Source organism: Pseudoliparis swirei, chromosome 17 (genome assembly GCF_029220125.1).
Source record: "Pseudoliparis swirei isolate HS2019 ecotype Mariana Trench chromosome 17, NWPU_hadal_v1, whole genome shotgun sequence".
Classification (NCBI taxonomy): Eukaryota; Metazoa; Chordata; class Actinopteri; order Perciformes; family Liparidae; genus Pseudoliparis; species Pseudoliparis swirei.
The window spans coordinates 20,284,721-20,307,623 of record NC_079404.1 but is presented as its reverse complement, the minus strand read 5'-3'; the positions used below and the strand labels follow the sequence as shown (position 1 = coordinate 20,307,623).

The window sequence follows — 22,903 nt, the reverse complement described above, 5'->3', positions numbered from 1 at the left end:
TCACCCTGTTATACACACTTCTGTCGCTTTGATAAAGTGAAAGTCGGCACCTCTTCCAGAAAGATCAAGAAGGTGACATTCTTCTCCAGGGTTGCTACCAGTGTCCCATCACTGGTGAAGAGTTGGAGGCCCCTGGGGGCCTGAGTGGGACACTTTTGTCGCCTGGGGCTGTATTTCAACAGTGTTCCCTCAGTGCAGTTGTTTGACAAAGCCCGGCGATATCTGGAATTCATTAAAGACCCCGAAAAGACACAGATAAGCACCCATACAGGATAATCAATGGAATTGATGGATGGAAGACATCTATTATAGATATACAACAGTGGTGCTTAAGCTTTTTTTTGTCTACCATACCCCGATAGATGAGCTCAATTTAGCCTTTAGAAATATTTGCATCAAACAAAACATAGCTTTATGAAAATGTTGTTATTTCAGCAATTTTGAATTTTCCACTGGCTAACAGGTTTTTTCGAGCACTTTTAATGCAGCACTTTGGCGTTCAGGTGCTGTTGGCTTATTGTGTCTGGTATTTCATAGCCTTACACCAATTTGTCGTGTTATTTGCGTTTTGATTTCTCTCCAATCCTCCTCCTTTTATCTGTTTTGAAGGTTATGAAGCTTTTTTTCGATAGTCTATTATGCGGCACAGGCAATTTCTTTTTCACAGAGGAGCAGGTGGTTTTAAAGAAAGTTTAGCTTGAAAGTTCTCAAGGACATATTTTACACTGACGACCAGAAATGAATCGGGTGTACCCCGTGGTGTTGAGGAAGCTGTCCCCAGTGATGCAGTCTCTGGATGTTGGTGTAGGAACAAACCAGAAAGCCGGAGCGCAGCTCCCATCAATCTGCCTTATAAACCCATAGTCACTGTTTCAGTTGGAACAACAGAAAGACAAAAATACTTCGTTATCCAGATTAGTTATATCATTCATTTAAAATATAAAATATATTCACTTAGCTCAAGAAGAATCATGCACAATAAATACAAGTGTTCTCTGCTGAAGAAAACGTTTCACAGTACAGCAGCTCATATCATTTGAGACTGGATGTTTTATGTATCACACATCTAACAGCTAAAGCAGAAAAAGGGTTGTGTGTGTTTATGCAAAGTATAATTATACCTCGAGGAAGTCAGTGATCTGTCACATTTGCTTTCCTCATAATTAGAGAGTCACAGTCTCAGAGTTAGAAAGCTAAATACCTTGTATTAAGCGATAAAAAAACCCCAATATGAGACAAAGTCAAGTGATACAGATTCAACAAGTAATACTTGAAGTGACACTTGTTCGACATACAGAAGTAAATCATGATAGGCATTTGTTTGATTCATGGTTCAAACTATTCAAGTGCACTTGATATAAGTCGTGAGATGCAGAAATCTACTGCTATCACATATTTGAATGTTGGGGCTGAGCTTCAATATTTTCAGTCATCTTCTGCCAGTTAAATTGGGTTATGATGATATGGACATTACTGTTTAAATGCATGCTAATTGTCGTTTATTAAATTGTTTAAGACATTTAAAGTTATTTTGTAATGTAATGTTTCATGTTTACTACATTAAACCCCCTTTTGTTTGTTTTTTAATTTATATTGGATGATTGAATACAACTAAAATCTTTTATAAAGCTTATTTATAACTAAGTGTTAAAACAACTTATGGCATATTTTAAAATCACATACTAACTAACAGCCTAAATCGATAGAAAAATAATAGAAAGAAAAATAACTTCAAACCCTCCTCCTGTTGTTTCTTGGGTTTGCATCACAGACTCTGCCTCTGCAGATTGCTAAATGCTTTTGTATTGGACTTAATGAAATGAAAAGAGTAGAAGCAGAGCAGGGAACTCACCACTCAAAGTCTGCCTCTGTGCACGGGCAGGAATCTGACATTTGGGAAATGTATTGATTTCTTGCCTTGACACATAGAACGTTTGCTTTCAGTTTTTGGAACATTCTCTTCATTCCCATGATGCACACATCGCCCTGTGATGAATAATGCATCATAATCATCGCTGAGTTCCTTGATCCTTTTGTGTCTACCATCATGCTTTTATTGTGTGGGTGAATCAAAGAGATTCACTTGGGTTTGATCACGGAGTGGCAGCTTACCTCATTGTGTAACTGCCATGTCATGTAATCTGCAGATGTGCAGCGATGTTGAAAAATGGACCGGAAGTCAGTTTTGACAAGTTGCCACTCAGATCGATGACTGAAATGACCGAATATTCTGCACAAAGAAGCCAGAAATGCACGGTCAAGACATTTGGTACATGGGGGCAATTCAAATTTTAGAAAACTCACTAAACATCGGAATATTTTTTAATGCACTGATTTAAATCCATAATCCTTTGTGGGTTGAGAAGCCCACTACATATTGGGCTCATGAAACCCTTTCAAAATCACCTTGAATAGACTCAGATGTACTCTTCTAACTTTTAATTGGGGCAATATACACTACCGTTCAAAAGTTTGAGGTCATCCAGACAATTTCATGTCTTCTATGAAAACTCACTTTTATTTATCAAATGAATTGAAAATTGAATCGAAAATATAGTCAAGACATTGACAAGGTTAGAAATAATGATTAATATTTGAAGTATTAATTTTGTTCTTCAAACTTCAAGCTCAAAGGAAGGCCAGTTGTATAGCTTATATCACCAGCATAACTGTTTTCAGCTGTGCTAACATAATTGCACAAGGGTTTTCTAATCAGACATTAGTCTTCTAAGGCGATTAGCAAACACAATGTACCATTAGAACACTGGAGTGATCGTTGATGGAAATGGGCCTCTATACACCTATGGAGATATTTCATAAGAAACCAGACGTTTCCACCTAGAATAGTCATTTACCACATTAACAATGTATAGTGTGTATTTTTGATTAATGTTATCTTTATTGAAAAAACAGTGTTTTTCTTTGAGAAATAAAGACATTTCTCAGTGACCCCAAGATTTTGAACAGTAGTGTATAATTACTCAGAGCAATAATTAACAAACTAGAAACACACGGAGCTCCTTTTTTGATTCCTTGGTATCTTACGTCATGATGAGGGTGTCCTCTCCAGGCTCTCCCAGCACCCCATCGACATAGAGCGGGGAGGAGGTGAAGCTGTATTTGTCCCAGTTTCTGCCTTCATCAAAACTCAGCCTGACGGAGAGAACAATGGTTGGATCACAGACAGACTAGCCACAAATAGAGTTGAATTCAGTACGAAAATAATCCACGAAAAAAACAGCCTCCCTCCTAGTTTGAAGAATGAGTATAGTTTACAGTCTCTAAAAAGAGTGGGTGCACCGTTGGAGAGCCTTACCAAATGTGTCTAATTGGAAGAGGTGTATGTCGGATGGCCACCAGAGATCCTCCTTGATTCAGGAAAAACACGCTGTACTCTTCCTGGAAAACCTGCAGACACAAACGGCTTCACTTCAACAAACCAGGGAACAACCGATTGTCCACAAAGTGTGCACCGACGACAACATACGGGACACACTTGCACCAACACATTAAACAAGTATGAACCCAACTGTTCTCTCCACAAGGGTCTCAGCCGTGTGAATGAACACAAGCTTCAAGCGAGTGTCGCTCTCTCGCCTCCGTCGTCTCCTTTTGGTTTGTTCGTTTTATAGATCAGAGATGCACACTTCGTCACGAGGCTGCGCGTCAAACATCAACTCTTTATTTCTTCCCCAAGAAGTGGAAAGCGAGAGCTGAAAGATGGTACTGGAAGCTCACATTCCTCTTCCTGAATGAAGTCATGCCTGACTAAAGTCATTTTGTAAACGAAATAAATGATATTATACGAAAGGAAAGAACAACAGTCATCAATTAAGCTGCGGAAACAGATGTGTTATCATACTGTACCTCTCTCCAGCTGTTTCCAGCATCAGACGTGATGAAAATACTGACATTGTTACTGGTCAGCTCAGGTCCAACAACACCTGGTTACAAAAGGTAGGATAGCACTATTTTTACTACAGTTGATTTTTTGTTTTTTAGTACAGTTGATTTTTTTTATTTTACCATTTATTCAGACACAAACTATTGTGTTATTCTTTGCCCTGATGTAACATAAATCAGATATACGGGAAAGATTGATTTCATTTCAGTTTGAAAACTGTTGTCGGATAGACAGCGTGAGGAACTGAACTGAAGGACAGAATCGACTGAGAAGCAATCGAGCATCATCATCTCCTCACCTGACGCTATTATAACCCCCGGAGCTGAATCTTTGCTGACGATGTTTCCCGAGGTGTAAGGATTCTCTGACACATGGAGGTGTAGATGTAACGAACAGGAAGGCTGCAAAGCACAAACAGGAGGGGGTTAGTTTTCAGAAGTCAACGTGGGTAATTGAAAGGCTTGATACAGACCTGGTTCACATATCATTATAACTGCCCTGATTTGATTTTTACTTGATCGTCATTTGAATCCATTTCAATTTTTGAGAATGTGGTAAATATGTTAAAGAAGTAAGAGGTTTTTCCCAGCACAAAACATGAAATATATACACAATCATACACTACCAAGTATCCACACATACAACTGACTCAATATTGAAGTAACCCTTTGAAAACGAGAATTCATCAAAATGTGCATTTTCAGTTATTACGGTTGATATTATGGCTAAAATACAATCCAATGAGAATACAGTAAAAACAAGCTGACCGGATGATGCAATTATTCGTGAGACCTTTATTGGCCTAAAATTGGCCGATTGATTTGATGAATGCCTAAGGATGTTCTCTGTTAAGGGTTGTATTCATTTTTATTGTATTTTATTGTTGACTGACTGGACCTCCCAATTTGTGTGTGTTCCCATAAATTATGAGTTTTTCCTATTTTCTAAACCATGTCTTTTAGTATTGTCTTCACCATGTGATAATTAAAACTTTTCTCTCACTGCCATATACCAAACCTGTCATTAAAATGAGTAAAATCAAATTAACTAATGAGCCATTCTCACTTCCTTACACCCTCTCTCTGGCACTTAGCTCAGAACACACCCAGAAATAGAAACACCTGCCAAAGTACTCAGAACTGCTTCTGTGGTATAGTTCTGCTACAGTAGGTGTCTCCAGGACCGAGTTTTCCCATGATAACACTTACTCACTGACAAGGTGAAATAATACCATGACAATAGAACAATGTTCATTACATTTTTTGATTCCCAATTAAGGAGATGAATTGCACATATTTATATATATATATATATATATATATTTTATATATAAAGAGAGAGAGAACAAATTATATATGTATATATATATATAATTTAATAACAAATTTGATATATATTGTATAGAAAGAGAGAGATCAAATTTGATATATAGATATATCTATGGATGTATTTATATCTACAGTGTGTCGATAATGTTAGGAGATAATGTAAATCCAAATCGATGTATTTTCAGTGGCCCACTTACTTGTTCACAAAAGACCTGGTTTCCCTGGAGATCGGTTGTTGGAGCCTGAAGAAGACGCCAGTTTCTCCCCTTGTTGTATGTGATATAAGTTTTCACTTGGTTCTCAACAACTTTATTTGACAGGAACACCCCTTTAATCCCGGCAACCTGCGATCATGAAATACGGAGAGCAGTAGGAGGGAAATAGCAAAAAAGGGAGGGGAAAACAATAACCCTAAATTATTCACTTAAGTAAGGCTGAAGGCTTAGATCGGAGAGGGAAAAATATCTTAAAGTGATAGTTTTTCTGACAGGGAGCACTATTTTAGACCATCTGTAGGACTCTCCTGAATCAAAACAACATATGGCACAGCCTTGAGTTGTTTGTTCTTCTGTGCACACAGATGCAGACTCTCTTGTGCGGCTATTCACATCTCACTTCCATTTGAAGAGCACGTACACTTCCGTTCAAAAGTTTGGGGTCACTTAGAAATGTCTTTATTTTTCAAAGAAAAGCACTGTTTTTTCAATAAAGATAACATTAATAAAAAATACACACTATACATTGTTAATGTGGTAAATGACTATTCTAGGTGGAAACGTCTGGTTTCTAATGAAATATCTCCATAGGTGTATAGAGGCCCATTTCCATCAACTATCACTCCAGTGTTCTAATGGTACATTGTGTTTGCTAATCGCCTTAGAAGACTAATGTCTGATTAGAAAACCCTTGTGCAATTATGTTAGCACAGCTGAAAACAGTTATGCTGGTGATATAAGCTATACAACTGGCCTTCCTTTGAGCTTGAAGTTTGAAGAACAAAATTAATACTTCAAATATTAATCATTATTTCTAACCTTGTCAATGTCTTGACTATATTTTCTATTCAATTTTCAATTCATTTGATGAATAAAAGTGAGTTTTCATGGAAGACACGAAATTGTCTGGATGACCCCAAACGTTTGAACGGTCGTGTATCTTTGCCACAGAAAGAATCGCCATTTCATATTTTCTATTCGTCATTGAAGCTGAATATTTTTGGACAAAGGTGAGTTTTAAAAACAAAAGAACACATTTGCTGCTGGACACATCATCAGTGATGTTCATGGGATCATCAGGTGTTTCGGGTTCTTTCAGCATCACGCTCGCTCCCCCAAGCAGAGGGGCTCTTTCTGCTGTGCAGGTGGTCTCTCAAATAACTGTCCGCTTCTTTTCTTCTGCAATTCCCCGTGAGCTGAGGGCTCTTGACAGCAAAAGGGAGCATATCCTCGACATCCAACCTCTTTCGGCAGACACTTCCCCTTCCATGACCCTTCCTGACTCTCTGGCCAAGCTGGTAAGATTTTCATATTTAACATGACACATAAAATGTCTGTAGAGGTCAGTGAGCAGTGAGAGTCACCAATGCTGACGGCTATCTAAGGTGTGTTTTTGTAACAATGTGATGCTTTTACTGCTGGCTGCAGATGAGGATAATCTAAAGTGATGCTTCCATGTGCAGCCACTGCTCACTGCATAGCACATCTGTCAACACAGATATCACGTTTGGTTAAAAATGCTAATTTTCCTGTATTATGACTATGGGCTTTACATGACACGAGTGTTTTCTTTAACTTCTGTATAGATGGCATAGTGAAGACTGAACCTGCAAAATGTGTTTTTTTCGTGGGTGTCACATGAAAAATATAATCAAAGCAGGCAGGGAGTGGCTACGAGACACTACATTAAATGTACCAACATCTGTTCCATCATGGTGAGGACATCCAAGAGAGTGCAAGCTACGCTTGGAGAAAGCACGGCAGATTAACGTCAAGCAAAGTTTTAGTCTGACTGTTGGTTCTTTACTTGTCAGTCTGTTGTTAGTGCTCACACACCCAAACGAGGAATTTAAATGTGCATGGCTAACGGGTACTTTTCTAAAGTGTCCAACTAAGTAATCTCATTATTGATAAATCTATTCAATATTTTTTTCGATTAATCATTTATTCAGAACTCTGTAAAAAAAATGAGTCCGTTAATTCCTAAAAACAAAAAGAGAGTTCTTCAAGTTCCTTCTCTTTTGTCAACCTGCGACAGTCGATGTAATGCCCTGTTCTTTGTCTCCTCTGTCTCCTTGATTGGTTAATTCCCTGCACCTGCCCTCGGGCACCCCTGTCTCCTTAATTGGTTAATTCCCTGCACCTGCCCTCAGCCACTCCTCTGTCTCCTTGATTGGTTAATTGCCTTCACCTGCCCTCGGCCACTCCTGCCCTTGATTGTCTCATGCCGTACACCTGTTTCCCCCCCTATATATTGTGCCAGTCTTTCCCTTGGCTGCTGGTGGATTGTTGTCTTTAGTTCTGTCGTCCTTGTTTTACTTGTGCCCTGTCGCTGTACCTGCCTTTCTTTGTAATTATTGCCGACCCGAGTTTTTGTTTGGAACCTTTTGCCTCAGTAAAGAGAGAGTTTTTGTTATTCACCTTGAGTCCTGTTCTGTTCCTCTGCGCCTGAGATCTTGTCCCTCGCTACCCGTGACAGTCGAGAGACAATTAATTAGCAACTTTATTGACAATAAATATACTAATATAGTTACTGAAAATATTCCAGCTTCTCAAATGTGACTGTCTTGCTTCTCTTAACAACATTGTTAACTGAACAATGTAGAGTTTCGGAATGATAAAACAAGGCTTCTGCTACCTCACATTTTAAGAGATTACAATGAACTGCCACCATTTTCAGAAATTGTAGAAATAATTTCTTAATTAAAAAAAAAAATGAATGTATAATTGCACAAATTATCATGGAGCTGATTGTTTTGGTCGTAAACACGAAAATACACGTCCTGTAAACAGCAGCAGGTATAAATCCAGGCCCGCCTGAATAACATAAAAGCATGTGAAGGATGGCAGCACCGTCGCTGCCTACCTCATAGAGGTCAATCATGACGTTGCCCTCCGGTCCTCTGCTGCTCACAGCGTTCTCCAGCATCAAGGTGAAGAACAGCCCTCTGGACTCAGACATGTACAGGTTGTAGGAGTCATTCTGGTGCCAGTCCTGAATCGCTGCCACGACTTGGTTGTCGTCTGTGCTGATTATCTGTAAGTCCTAAATACGGGAAATCCATGAGTACAGTGGATGCCTAGAGTTTTGAGAGCCACCTCAAATGAGTTATCTCAACAAAAAAAGTGTGAATCTGCATTCCAGTGTGTGCATAGTGGCCTCAGAGCTCAAGCAGCAAGCTGGCGATGTGTCACTTCTTGACATTATTCGGTCAGGAGCGATTAGACCTCAATTTCATGCCATGCACTAAAAATGAAGACGGGCTTCATTCAATTTTACTGAATCCCTTCTTCAGAGTGAGGTGAGGTCGGGGATGTGTGTCCTGCTCAAGGAAAATGTTGACACATCCATGAATGGATGGATGGACGGACTGATCGAATCAACACTGCAGGCATCTCTGCTGTTGTTGTGACATGGTCTCTAAAGCCACTGAGCCACCCTGCTGCGCTTTAATGCAAAAAGATGTTTTTGTGCAAATGCAAATTGACCTTTCTGCTTCCAAAGGTTCTTTTAGAGTTGTTGGACTGTGCAACTCGAGATATTTTCAAGTAAATAAATGCGGATACAGACAAAAGGGGAAATTATTGAAAGCTATACCTGAGTCTTGAATAAAAGCACGATCGAAAGATGTAATTATACATAACTGAAGACAGTTTCAGGAGGATAATAATGTGGGGAAAACAATTCAATGGATTTGTCTGACTAACTGGGAACAACGGTACTTAAAGTCAACATGATACCAAAAAAACAACCTGAAGGAATAAATGGTGTTTCACAGTAAAAATGATATGCTGTACTTATTCTGTAACTTGGTCCTCTGCATGTGCTCAACTCACCACACTGCATGATTTCCAGCAGTCTTACCTTTGGAAGAGTGTACTTGGGAAGCTTCATTGGGTAGAAAGCGTTTCTTTTATAGGACACATAATGGACCGACTGACCACCTACCGGCACCTGGAAAAGCAATGTCGTGCAATTTGCAGTTCAATCACATGTCGGGTAAATATTCATAAACTTGACTGTGCACACTGCTTACTCACAGCATGTATCAAACAATTTAAGCCACCAAATATGATATTGTGCATTATGGTTAGTGAAGCTGTAGTTAAACATTGATTCATTATTTTTCCTTATTTTCAATTGTTTAAAAAAAAAAAAACTATTATTTATTTTATTTATTAGTTGTTTCTTCTCATTTTTCACTTTACGTTGTCTGTTTGCTCTACCTTCCTGTCACTTTATGCAGTACTACTGCAAACAGAACAACACACACACAAAAATAAAAAATACTTGTTCGCTGATCCCTGTCGCTATATTGTGCACATTCTCCAATAAAGTTTTATTTTTATTTTTTATTTAAAAAAATTTAAAAAACATTGTGATTTCAATTTCATGTCATCCTTTCCCAAAGATAATGGCCCCTTTGAGTTAATTAAAAATATGGCTGTACATTAAGATGCTATTGAAAGCTGAGGTTTTACAGCTTGTAATTGTCCTTTTAATGAAGCCAGACCTTGCAATAAAAACCCACCTGGATGAAAACATATTCATCCTGAACCACCAGGGAATTAGGGATGATAAATCCAGGGAAAGGCTTGGCCTTGTTGCCATCAGAGCAATTCTGAAGTTTACAAGTGATGTACTGTGACCCTGTGGACAAGCAAGAAATTAGTGCAAAAAAAACACGAGAGGGAGAAACAAACACTCTTCTGTAGTCCACCCTCAAGGTTCAGCTTGTGCTGATGGTTTTAAGAGAGCCACAGGCTAAATGTTGGAGTCCAATCTGTATTCTCTCTAATAGATAAAGCAGAGCGAGAGAGCTGTCCCAGTGTGTTAGCGTCAGCCAAATGAGGCAATCTCCCCAGGGACAGGCCATTAACACACAAGGCCTTGTCGAAGTTCCCCATCTCTGCACTGTGGCCAATACAAAGAGCAAAGTCACAGCCGGCCCTTGAAAAATTAATTAGCGTAATCATTTGAAGAGTCTCTCTGCAGCCCATGCAGAGAGACTCTTCCACGGTAGAGGGGGGAAAAAAAGCTCTCTCACTTTTTAATTCAAGGTTTACAACACATGTTTGTATTGTTGTTGTTTTCTTACATGTTTCTAGGTTTGCCAAGCACATCACATTATTGTATCACTCACGTCCATCAGAGACGCTGATCTCCAGGTGAATCATTCCTTGCTCTTTGTCTAAACCCATTCTGGACCTGTAACAAAAGCACAATAAGGTACATTTACGATGTCTGCTTCAAGGAAAGTGTCCGTTAACAATGACTGTGCATTAATACTGACTGTGTTCATAGATATTGACATTGTGTGCATTCATAATAACACTATGTTCTTAGAAAATGACATTGTGTATATTAATGATCACATTTTGTGCATTGTTTGCATTAACAACCACATTGTGTGCATTTATAATTACATTTGCACCGTTAATTATGACTTTGTGTGCATCAGTTCAGACATTGTGTGCATTTATAATAGTATCTTGTGCATACATTCAGGTAAGCGGCTCCAGATCTTCTGGTTCAAACCATGAGTTATTCTGTTCACATAAACATATAAACTATGTTACTAAATATTGACACACAGCAATAAACTGCTCCCTGTAAATGTTGCATATCTTATATAATTAACTGACAGAACTAATGTTACCTTTCTAATATATTTATGGAGATTAAGAGTAATAAGACGTTACAATTCCAATGTTAAACGTTAATTCATCCGGGGGCTCTAGGTCGTGAAACACGGGTCTCGGAGCCACTGATTTAGCTTATGCAGTTTTAAATTGTATCTTTCTTGTTATATATTTTGAACATCAGGTGGCTGAATAAGGCATTGAGGCAAAAAGCATTATCACATATTTCTCTGCTGCCCTAAGGAATATTTAATAAAGGGATGCTGTGTAAAGTATTACAGTATAACAAAAGCAAAAACAAAATTGAGAAACTGTTTATAATAAATGCATCAGTGGTGCAATATTAGTGGTTACATTATATATATATTTATTTATACACTACCGTTCAAAAGTTTGGGGTCATCCAGACAATTTTGTGTCTTCCATGAAAACTCACTTTTATTTATCAAATGAATTGAAAATTGAATAGAAAATATAGTCAAGACATTGACAAGGTTAGAAATAATGATTAATATTTGAAGTATTACTTTTGTTCTTCAAACTTCAAGCTCAAAGGAAGGCCAGTTGTATAGCTTATATCACCAGCATAACTGTTTTCAGCTGTGCTAACATAATTGCACAAGGGTTTTCTAATCAGACATTAGTCTTCTAAGGCGATTAGCAAACACAATGTACCATTAGAACACTGGAGTGATAGTTGATGGAAATGGGCCTCTATACACCTATGGAGATATTTCATTAGAAACCAGACGTTTCCACCTAGAATATTAATTTACCACATTAACAATGTATAGTGTGTATTTTTGATTAATGTTATCTTTATTGAAAAAACAGTGCTTTTCTTTGAAAAATAAAGACATTTCTAAGTGACCCCAAACTTTTGAACGGTAGTGTATATTGTGTTTTTTATTTAGAATTCGTAAGGGTGCATACAGCATTGTTCCCTCAGGCCCATTAATACAACAACTGTATCTATAAACACTGGCCTGACAGACATGTGACCCGCAGTGCACTTTATAGCTCAGGTGCACTCCGCCATTTCATTGACAGCAGAGATTCTTCACGACGTGGAGAATGACAAGAGACGCCACTTGTTGTATTAAAAGCAGCCGTTGTGACAGAAGATGGCTTTCGTCTCATTTTAGCGTGTCTGGACTATAATATAAAAAGGCCTTTCCTGCTTACCTCAGCACTCTGTAATTGCCCCACAACTCATCTCTTTTAATGGCCTTTTATAAAATACTTTATCCAATTATTATCGTGAACAGCAGCGCTCGCTCTTAAATAAACACCTGCAATGTTACACAGTGTTTCTCCCATAACCAACTCACACCAGTGTGTCTACCGAGCGAGGGCGGCTGTTAACATGTGTTTGTAAATCACGTCTGTCAGATCTCCTCTGATAAGACGAGCAGAGGAGGATGCGATGAAAGAAATCATTTCATACTTGATCTCTCATGGCGTGGGGAACGCGTTTGATTTTTTTTTGCCTGCCACTTTTTGGTTGGCTTATTTCCGCGAAGATAAAAGGACGAGCATATATGTGCACGTCCCAACATTTTCTATTCTTCTTATTGATCATCTTCTAGCACAACTGCAGGATGACGCTCAAGAAAACTCAGATGACCTTTTTCTAATAAGCATATAAAACCGAGCTTTAAATGCTGTATACCTGCCTTCAGTGCCTTGTGCGCATAACAGCAGCTCACCGCTGTTAAGTTGTAATAGGTCATTTTGACTTTGCACATGTACATAGGGAACATTTGTGCTTTAAATTAATACATATAGCAAGATATTATCATAGGAAATATTAGGGAGAATATTGATATTGTTGTTGATGTGTTATGAAGCATAGGGGTAATGTCTACTCTATGTACAGGACTGTCTCAGAAAATTAGAATATTGTGATAAAGTTCTTTATTTTCTGTAATGCAATTTAAAAAACAAAAATGTCATGCATTCTGGATTCATTACAAATCAACTGAAATATTGCAAGCCTTTTATTCTTTTAATATTGCTGATAATGGCTTACAGCTTAAGAAAACTCTAAAATCCTATCTCATAAAATTTTAATATTTCCTCAGACCAAGTAAAAAAAAAGATTTATAACAGCTGAGTGTTTGTCAAGGCTCAGGAAACCCTTGCAGGTGTTTCGAGTTAATTAGACAATTCAAGTGATTTGTTTAATACCCTACTAGTATACTTTTTCATGATATTCTAATATTTAGAGATAGGATATTTGAGTTTTCTTAAGCTGTAAACCATAATCAGCAATATTAAAAGAATAAAAGGCTTGCAATATTTCAGTTGATTTGTAATGAATCCAGAATGCATGACATTTTTGTTTTTTTAATTGCATTACAGAAAATAAAGAACTTCATCACAATATTCTAATTTACTGAGACAGTCCTGTATATGTCAATGGCAGAAGTAATGTTTATAATTACCTTCGCATTGAAAATGCCGGAAGGTTATGTTTTGATCGCCGTGTATTTATTTATTTATTTGTATGCATGTTATTCGCAAAACTCAAAGAATTGAACCGAATCGCATGAAATTTGGTGGGATGATTGTTTATTATCCGGGGACCAGTTGATTAGATTTTGGGATCGATCGGGTCAAAGGTCAAGGTCAAAGGTCATAATCTTTCGCAGAACTCAAAAAGTATTGAACCGAATCACATGGAATTTGGTGGGATGATTGGTTATTATCCGGGGACCATTTGATTAGATTTTGGGATCAATCAGGTCAAAGGTCAAGGTCATGGAAAGGTAAAAAAATTTTTTTTTACCATAGCACGATACATTTTTGTCCAATTGGCATGCAACTAATGCCAAAATGTTCATAATTCAATGCCCAATCTTGTGATATGCGAAGGTATGCGCTCTACCGAGTGCCCGTTCTAGTTGTATGTGTGTTTATGATTATATGTCTGCCACATGAGAATGAAAGTTAGTTTATTGTTTCAATGTTGACACGTGAGTTGGAAGCCGGTTGAAGTCTGTGACGTTGCTTGAAGCAGGAGAGTGACATGTGGGACTTTTATTGTGAAAGGGAACTTTCATCACACAGTTGAGCGGAAGTAATATTGGTCGCGGGATCATGACGTTTGACTATTTTATGACCTGTTTTATTACCTGTTTATGACCTGGCCGTAAGCCAACTAGAGTGCAGCATGCTGAACTGACCAATGGAACTAACTTTTAGGATTAAGAGGTGTGGATGCCGTTACTAATAAATACGGGTGGAAAGGGGGAGTTCGTTCTCTAGACGGTCGGAAGGTTACAAGACGGTTCCCTATCGGCTACTTTGCTGTTAGTCTGTGGCGTAATATTCCGGTCGGCCCTACGATCGTAGCTTCAATTTACTGCTTAGACTTCTTGCCATTAAATATTGTTAAACGTATCTATCGGATTCAGATTCTCATTTTATATCGAGCACGGGACCTCCAGTTTGATACACCATAGCATGAACATCCCTGAGTTGGTGAGGTCAAATCTGTATTCTGTATGTTACATTTTCTTTTCTTTTTTTCCAGACAATTTTGCAGCCTGATAGTTTGGAAGCTCAGTGCAAATTGTTCCAGCTGTACAAGGAGAGATGGTTCGTTGATGTTGGTCCAAACCTAATCAAGAGGACATTCTCTCATGGAAAACAACCTCGGCTTCAACGCCTTATGTAAAGCAAAATTGAACTTAAAGATCTCCGTGTGCACAGTTGACTTTAGGTACATTACCTACGACCGACCGGAGGGGATAAGGCTTGCAGAATCGGTAACTTCTTTTAAATCACTTATTAAAACCCATTTTTATAGAACAGCTTTTAAGTGATCTAGTCTTTTTATGCAGAACTTTGGTTCCCCTAATTTAGTTGTCTGTTTTTAATTTATTTGGTTTTTTATTTTTTATTTTCCATTTTATTTTTTATTTTAGTATATACTTTAAAATGTAATATTGGTTTCTTGCTATTCCACTAGTTTTGCTTTGACTCTCTGTGGAGCACTTTGTAAACATTGTTTTTAAAGGTGCTATATAAATAAAGTTATTATTATTATTATTAGCGACAGAAACCGGTGTAATCGTTTCCATGAGGAGGAAGGGCTTTGTTTGTTATGTGAGTTAGGTGGGACTGAAGAGGATTGATCATGTTTTATTGCTCATTATGTGATGATTTAAAAAGCTACGTTTTCCTGTATCTCTTTTAGGGTTGCGTGGGCTGTTAACTTATCTGTGCATGACGCAATAAATAACATAGATAACAAAAAACAGGTAGAGTCACTGACTCATGAGGAAGTTAAAGATTAGTCTTCAACCCCAATAAGAGACGAGTGCCATACATCAACCTTCTCTGAGGATCAACACATCATCCTCAAAAACCAAGATAGGGTCTTGTTTTGTTTACTTATTTGTTACCTCTTTACTAAAGCGATTTTTATTCACTGTAATATTGTTGTTAATATGTTGGGTCATTGGGTTTCCCAGGCCAATGCAAAAGCTTTTAAAGCATTTACTGATTCACTTGGATATGATTTGTTCTACTGTGGTATCCAAACAATGGTTTATGAGCAGATCGGCAAAGCTTGACATTTCGTGGATTTTTTTTATTTTTTATAGAAAGAAAATGAAAAAACTCTGTTTGGCAATCAGTGATATAATGATTAAAGGATTCAAATGTGATTTGCCAACTCATAGACAGACTGTCTTAACAGATGGTCTGAGTTAAAACAATGAATTCATGCATTTATATTCATATGTTGTATACGATCGTTTCAATCAAAGGGGGCAAGGACTTCATTTTATTATAATAATACTCTGTTACTATATAACACATCGGTGATTTTACTTCAGTCAGTTTCAAAAAAGGTATTTCACTTGTTATGTTTACATTGTTGTTTATGTGCCTTTACCTCGAACAAGAATGTGAGTATGTCCGCCTCTGACTAATAACAAATATGGCAAATTATTAGAATTTCATGACATGTCTGTGACATATTGTAAAGTATAAAACATGTTTCAAGTTTTTTTATTGTCACATCCCCTTTTATACAAGTATAATCGGTTTGTGAAATTCTTTATCAGTTACTGGAAAACTACAGTTATAGTCTTGTTACTCTAAACGTGTTACTCGGTTCAAATATGATATTTATAACACAATCTGAGCCAATTCTCCTGTTTACTTGTGTATCTTTCATATCAGTGAAAATATAAACATATTTCATAGAGAATGTTAATATGTACAGTGAAGGCATTTCCCCTGCTACTACTGCTGTGAACAGAATGCTAAAAAGGCATACGTTTTAATTATGAAATGTTTAATTGTTCTGTGCCTGTCTGTTATTCATAGCATTGTTAGAAATAAATAAATATGTGGCGACAGTGCAGTGTTTCTCTCTCAGAAAGAGAAACCCTCGGCAAATGACTGATTGTCGATCTCACCAGTAGAATCTGTTGGGGATGACGCCGTCGTGCACGAGCTGCCATCTCTTCCCAAATTCAACAGAGACATAGAGCTGGAAAATGAGAGGAATGCATTAACCAAATGAGTTACAGCAAAATAAAATGTTCCATGTCATAATATCCAAGGGAATTGTTTCCTGACATAATATATCACTCTATTATATCAAGCAGGTGTCAACATTTGTTGATTTTGTGGCGTCAATGTGTTGATATTTTGAATATTGCTCTGCCGAGTGCATACTCTGTAAAAATGCGTGAGTGATGAGAAAATCCATCAGTTACTGGAAAACTACAGTTATAGTCTGAAGCAAGAAAAAAACTAATTGAAAAATGCTTCGTTCTGAAGCCTTGGCATAGAGGGAAGGCGGACAGACAAATTGGTCCCTGTGTTAAAATCAAAGTGTCTCCCTTATAACTCAGCAGGATTTCGGAATAATTGGCGTTATAAAATCAGTCATTTAAGTGTCACTGTGGTCTCTTAATTCCATGAAGCCATTCGCCTTCTTTTTACTAAAAAGCTGGACTTAAGTCAAACATTCAGAACGCTTGTCATCTTGCCGGAATGATCGCGCTCGCAAGCATCTTAAACCCAGAGCTTTACAAAGATCAGCAACATCATTTGGACTTATCAAAGAGCCTCACACTTTTGAAAAGACACGACAGACGATCAACACATGTACGATGAAACCAACCGCGGATTATTTTTAGCATTTAAAAGGGAAAAAAAGACATTACGAAGACGTATAGAACGGCCTGCAGGCAAACTTCTCCAGAGCGTCTTTGTTTTGACCCGTCGATGGTTCTCGACTAAGCGTTCATCTTCCTGCCCGCTCCGTTTATCTCACTCTTCAGACCTTGACTGCTTTTCTCTCGCAAAATCAAGTCTTTGCAGGCTGAGGAGGCCGAGCGCGATGTCTGCGGTGTCGAGTGAAGCAGACAGCGGGGTTCTCACGCAGTAATGAGGGGTGCCTGTTCATGCTCGCGCTCGTGTGCGTTAGCGTGTGTGCTTGTGGATTGTTTAACGGTGTTTCTCGTGTAAACGTTCCCCTGTGTTGTTTAGACATAACCAGTGTTGCCAGGTCCGCGGTTTTCCCACGGAATTGGGCTACTTTTGAAGTGTTGCCGCGGGTTGAATTTTTTGTCCGCTGGTTCGGGTACCAACATGGTTAGCAGCGGTACTACACATGGACTTTAAAAGCAGTGTATATGGTTTGGCACGGGCATATTTTGAGTTGTGATATTGGGCTGGTTTTATTGGCCATTGGGCTGGTTTTGTCACACAGACCTGGCAACCCTGGACATAACCATTCAGAGCAGCCACACTTTATGACTTGTTTCGGGGAGACCATGTCCTGAAAGCTAGCCGCCTATCATCAAACGTAATGCTTTTGACCGTTACCACAACATGTGTTGCGTATCATCGTCGAGAGATATTCCATTTTGCTGCGACGACGCAACAGGCCTGTGATTTATAACGGGATAGAACAAACATCTGGCAGAGCACTCAATCCGAGCTAACGCATGCGTGATAAGCAGCCAGCGAACCCTCCACAACAGCCATTATTCAGCAGCACAAGGATTATACTTTCTTCTTCTTTTTTTCATGCCACCTGACAGCTACACGCTATACCTTTTGGTCGTGGCTGTAAGCCAGGATCCAGTCCTCCTGCTCGGGGTGAAAAAGCAGGCTGAGGATATCAAAGGCTAAGCTGTGCTTCTGATAGGTCGCCCCCTCATCAAGGCTAATGAGCAGGCTGCTCTCCACCTCCGGGTCGGTCAGCAACATGATCTGAGACGAGACGAGAGAAAGGAGACGGGGGAATCAGTGGCCGACAGCATCCATCCCACAGGGCTCATGTGCACTTGTGTCATGCGCTGCAGATTTATTTAGGGGCTGCTATGTAGTGAAAATGATTAAAAAAACAATAAGTAACCTTATCATTAAATATACACTACCGTTCAAAAGTTTGGGGTCACCCAGACAATTTCGTGTCTTCCATGAAAAATCACACTTTTATTTATCAAATGAATATAAAATGTAGTCAAGACATTGACAAGGTTAGAAATAATGATTCATATTTGAAGTATTAATTTTGTTCTACAAACTTCCAGCTCAAAGGAAGGCCAGTTGTATAGCTTATATCACCAGCATAACTGTTTTCAGCTGTGCTAGCATAATTGCACGGGTTTTCTAATCAGACATTAGTCTTCTAAGGCGATTAGCAAACACAATGTACCATTAGAACACTGGAGTGATAGTTGATGGAAATGGGCCTCTATACACCTCTGGAGATATTTCATTAGAAACCAGACATTTCCACCTTGAATATTAATTTACCACATTAACAATGTATAGTGTGTATTTTTGATTAATTTAATGTTATCTTTATTGAAAAAACAGTGCTTTTCTTTGAAAAATAAAGACATTTCTAAGTGACCCCAAACTTTTGAAAGGTAGTGGAGGCAGGCAGGATTTTCCATAAGATGCATGTGGAAACTTACCTTCCTTTTGTTGTTTGGACTCACGTACAAGTAGCTCAGGATGGTTTTTGGCCCGACTTTCTCATTAAGCTTCTCATATGTGGTCCCGTAATCAGTTGACCTACAATTTAATTAAAAGGATTAAATAAATAGATTGTGGTGGAGGATTAAGGAGAATGGAGAAACACTTACTAGTTAAGATGCTGATGGTATCATTAGGCATATCAGGCAAGCAGAAAATTGAAGGAGCAGAAATCATGAGGCAATTTGCAAGATGAATGAAGCTTCTTGTCGTTATAAAATTAAACAATAATATCCTGTGTGGCAAGGGGATACGTTATTACTATCATCAGTATTATTATTGATGCTTTGGGGTAAAAATGTCATGTTTGTGATTTTCATCTTTTGAAAATCACATGGAGGACATTTTTGCCTTTTTGTTGGCTAATGAAATGCTTTGGCGGAACCGAAATATACAATAAAATATGAATTACCCTCTAAAAGTGGGACTGCCTTTCTGACTTCATTATGGATATCTTTATATGAATTGTCACATAGACACAGATGGTGGTCTCAGATGCGTTGTGATATTTCAGAAAAAAACAGCCCTAAAATGTGTTATTCTGCCTGAAATATAATTTTAAAAATCAGTTTCTTATATTTTTAATATTTTTTAAAGATATTTTATTTCGAGTGTAGGCAGTTGGGAAAAATCTCACAAGAAATTATTTAACTTATGTATTGACGAAACTGGCTTTATTTTCTCATTGTTTCGAGTCCCACAGACCCCAATGCTGTGTGTAAATTTGAATAATAAATGCAAATCAATCCCATTTTTATCTTTTCTTATGAACTCGTTAAAACCCAATATGTAGAAGTATTTAAAGGGAAACTTGTTCTTTTTCCCACAAACTGAGTTTGCAGATTAAACCTGCAATAACTGATTTTCTGGGACATATCCTGATGACATTTTGAGTTAATAAAGCTTGTGAGAAATCACTTGCTTGTTTACACATCCTGCAGTCATGGACCAAAATGAGCATTGTTCAGAGTTATGAATGCAAGTCCAATATTTTCTCTTTTGGCTCTATTTTTGGTGACTCAACTCCTGAGGGAAATATCAGACTATTTGGCTGCTAAATGCTCAATATGTTCATCAGCTAGTGTATGTCTTATATGGGCCATGTATAAAAACATATATATATTCTTTTTACTTGCCAAAAAGTCAGTGTCATGAGGGTTATCCTTCACACAGTAATGAGATTAAATGGATGTATATTAAATAAACTGTTTCTAATACTAAAATAACATTTTTAACTTCTGATATAAATATATTAAATAAACCGTTTCTAATACTAAAATAACATAAATCCAAATGAACTTCTCTTCTCAAATTTAGTGTTATGTTAAAAGTGCTATAAAAATCAATCACATACACGCAAAGCATATAAAAAGCATTACATTAACCATGCTTGATAGGTCCCCGAGAACAAAAAGATGGGAAAAAATTGTCATTTTCCGTAGCAGATTTCTGAAAACAATCAGTGTGAAATCATGCGTGTGAAGAGACAGAATATCTTACCTCCATAAAGAACTCTCTGTTACTCTGCCAGAGTTGAAGTCATAGTACTTTGTCAACATGAGGATTACCTGCGGAACAGATCAAACAGATTACGAGCTTGGAAGGAGTGGTATCATCACTTTTGTGAACAGTCAAGTGTCACAAAGTGAGAAAAAAAAAACCGATCCATCCCTGCACATGTCTTTAATGCTCCCTGGGAGACGCAGCTTTATTAATAACAAAACTGTGATGCCATGTCAACCCATTCCTTTTTTTGTCGTAATGTCATAAACATTGTGTATGTTCTCAGAGGAAAAGCTGACCATGCTTGCTATAATAGTTTATAGGACCTGGTGGACTACCAGACAATGATACCACTGGTAAACTATGACTAAATGAAAAAATAATATTATTCATTCCATGCGTGGAGAGACAGACCTCGTAAATATCATGGACATATTTTTGAAGAGGATCATAAAAAGTGTCTTACAATAGTGGTTTACAATACACAGGCCTTTACTTAATATACATAAAAAGATGTAAATGTCTTATAAATTACCCCAGATATTAATGAATGGCTCACTGTGGACATTTTTCCTCAATAAATATCAGAACCTAAATCAAAGCCTCAGTGTTTGTATATACAAGTAACACACACAAAGACACATGTTTATGTACATTTTACTTTTGTTGTTGTTGCAGTTTTAGAATATGAGGAAATACATATAATGCTAAAAAATAACTTTTATGCAAAAGATGCATTTTTTTCCACAATAGTCACACAGTGTGTCCTTCACCCTCGACTCCCGCCTGTACTGTGCAATCGTAAAATCTGCATATCATATTACCCTCTGGAGGAGACTCTCTGGGCATCTCTTCATGGCTATCCTTTAATTATCGAGTGTTATGAGTGTTTTGGGTAACATTATGTATGACGAGTATAGAACTCCATCATGTAATAAAGAAATCTGAACTTTTTAAGAACCTTGCTTGCGCAATTTGTAGAATTTTCATTTTCTTTGCTTTCTCCCACATGAAAAACAAGTCAATCATCCTCATCTCTGCTAAATAAAAGCCGCCCCTCCTTGAGACTGACAGACACACACTGTGCACACATGATGCTCATCCAGGTCCCTTATGTACAGTCGACTCCAGGATTTTTAAAGCTAAATTGGACGATACCATATGTTTACCGTATCAATAAACAGAATCACAGAAGCCAATGAAATCTAATAAAGCACCCTCTCATTTTTTTGCTGGCACATACCGAAACTCCTGTGACGTTATGATGTTTCTAAATTTACCAGAACCTAAAACAACATCTGTATACGTCTCGTTTTGTCTGATCAAACGTCCAACAAAAAAAACAATTACATAAAAAACAGAAAAGCAGCAAATTCTCACAAATGCGAAGCTGGAAAAAAAGTGTTTTGTATAATTTCTTTAGAAATGACTCATACAATTAATAATCGCTGCAGAATAATCTACTTTTCTGCTCTAAAATAAACTATTCAGTCATAAATGAATTGTCCTAAAATGTCTTTCATTTCCTGCACAATCATCATGATGCTCATTTATGTTTTCTATCATTGATTTATAGCCGATATCCCAAAATATCATTTTGTGAATATTATATAATGTACGACAAGTGTCTGAAGAAGTTCTTGCTGTTAATGCAGCCATTTTAAAACCTCAACGATGTGCTGTATTACCTAATGATGTGCCCTCTTTGTGAATAAGAAAAAACTCTGACTCTGCTGTTACTTTGTGCTGAGTGTATGAAATCCTTTATCTGAGCGCTAGTTCAGAGATTATCCATGTAGCTTGTTATAGTGTACCAAGTGTCCAGCCTGGGTTGCAGAGATTTATGATCTTCCAGTAAAATGGCCTTTATACCTTCCAAAATGCATGCCCTCGTGGACACTGTCATATGCAATAAAACAACCAGCAGCTGCAGTCTGAAAATTAGGGGAAGATATATGCTCCATTCTGTATAGCAATTAACTTTATGCATTTGCTTGGAAAGGTTCCAGGATTACAGTCGGATATAATTTGCATGCCGCTACGTCGGCAAGAAAAGTTTCCTGTGTTTTGAGGGCTGTTGAAAGTGAAAGGTAAAGCCCCATGGCTGCAGTTAACTCATCAATGCGGCGATACAATGTTCACTTTGTAGATATTCCTGCATGAAATAGGGGTTTGAAGTTCAGCATGTCACACAAGCCATTACATTGCGATTTGAAATCACTGGACGAAGGCTACTTCTTTTAATGCTTACACCCTACACCGGATAATGGCAGAACTTACCTTCTGGATTT

The 22,903-nt window shown here is 37.8% G+C and overlaps 1 protein-coding gene across 1 annotated transcript in view; it reads right to left on the bottom strand.

The window, feature by feature from the left end:
- LOC130207081 (VPS10 domain-containing receptor SorCS1-like) overlaps window positions 1–22,903 on the bottom strand; it is a 48,993-nt gene that overhangs the window by 13,827 nt on the left and 12,263 nt on the right. The window contains exons 2-18 of the mRNA XM_056435499.1: window positions 20,610–20,677; window positions 19,049–19,148; window positions 18,177–18,335; window positions 16,526–16,599; window positions 10,592–10,656; window positions 9,980–10,098; window positions 9,313–9,402; window positions 8,314–8,493; window positions 5,430–5,576; window positions 4,203–4,305; window positions 3,868–3,944; window positions 3,317–3,408; window positions 3,046–3,153; window positions 2,113–2,230; window positions 1,853–1,986; window positions 754–867; window positions 51–222 (exon numbers count right to left, since the gene is read on the bottom strand). Of these exons, the coding sequence (XP_056291474.1) occupies window positions 51–222; window positions 754–867; window positions 1,853–1,986; window positions 2,113–2,230; window positions 3,046–3,153; window positions 3,317–3,408; window positions 3,868–3,944; window positions 4,203–4,305; window positions 5,430–5,576; window positions 8,314–8,493; window positions 9,313–9,402; window positions 9,980–10,098; window positions 10,592–10,656; window positions 16,526–16,599; window positions 18,177–18,335; window positions 19,049–19,148; window positions 20,610–20,677 (1,920 nt within the window). The remainder of the gene's footprint in view (window positions 1–50; window positions 223–753; window positions 868–1,852; window positions 1,987–2,112; window positions 2,231–3,045; window positions 3,154–3,316; window positions 3,409–3,867; window positions 3,945–4,202; window positions 4,306–5,429; window positions 5,577–8,313; window positions 8,494–9,312; window positions 9,403–9,979; window positions 10,099–10,591; window positions 10,657–16,525; window positions 16,600–18,176; window positions 18,336–19,048; window positions 19,149–20,609; window positions 20,678–22,903) is intronic.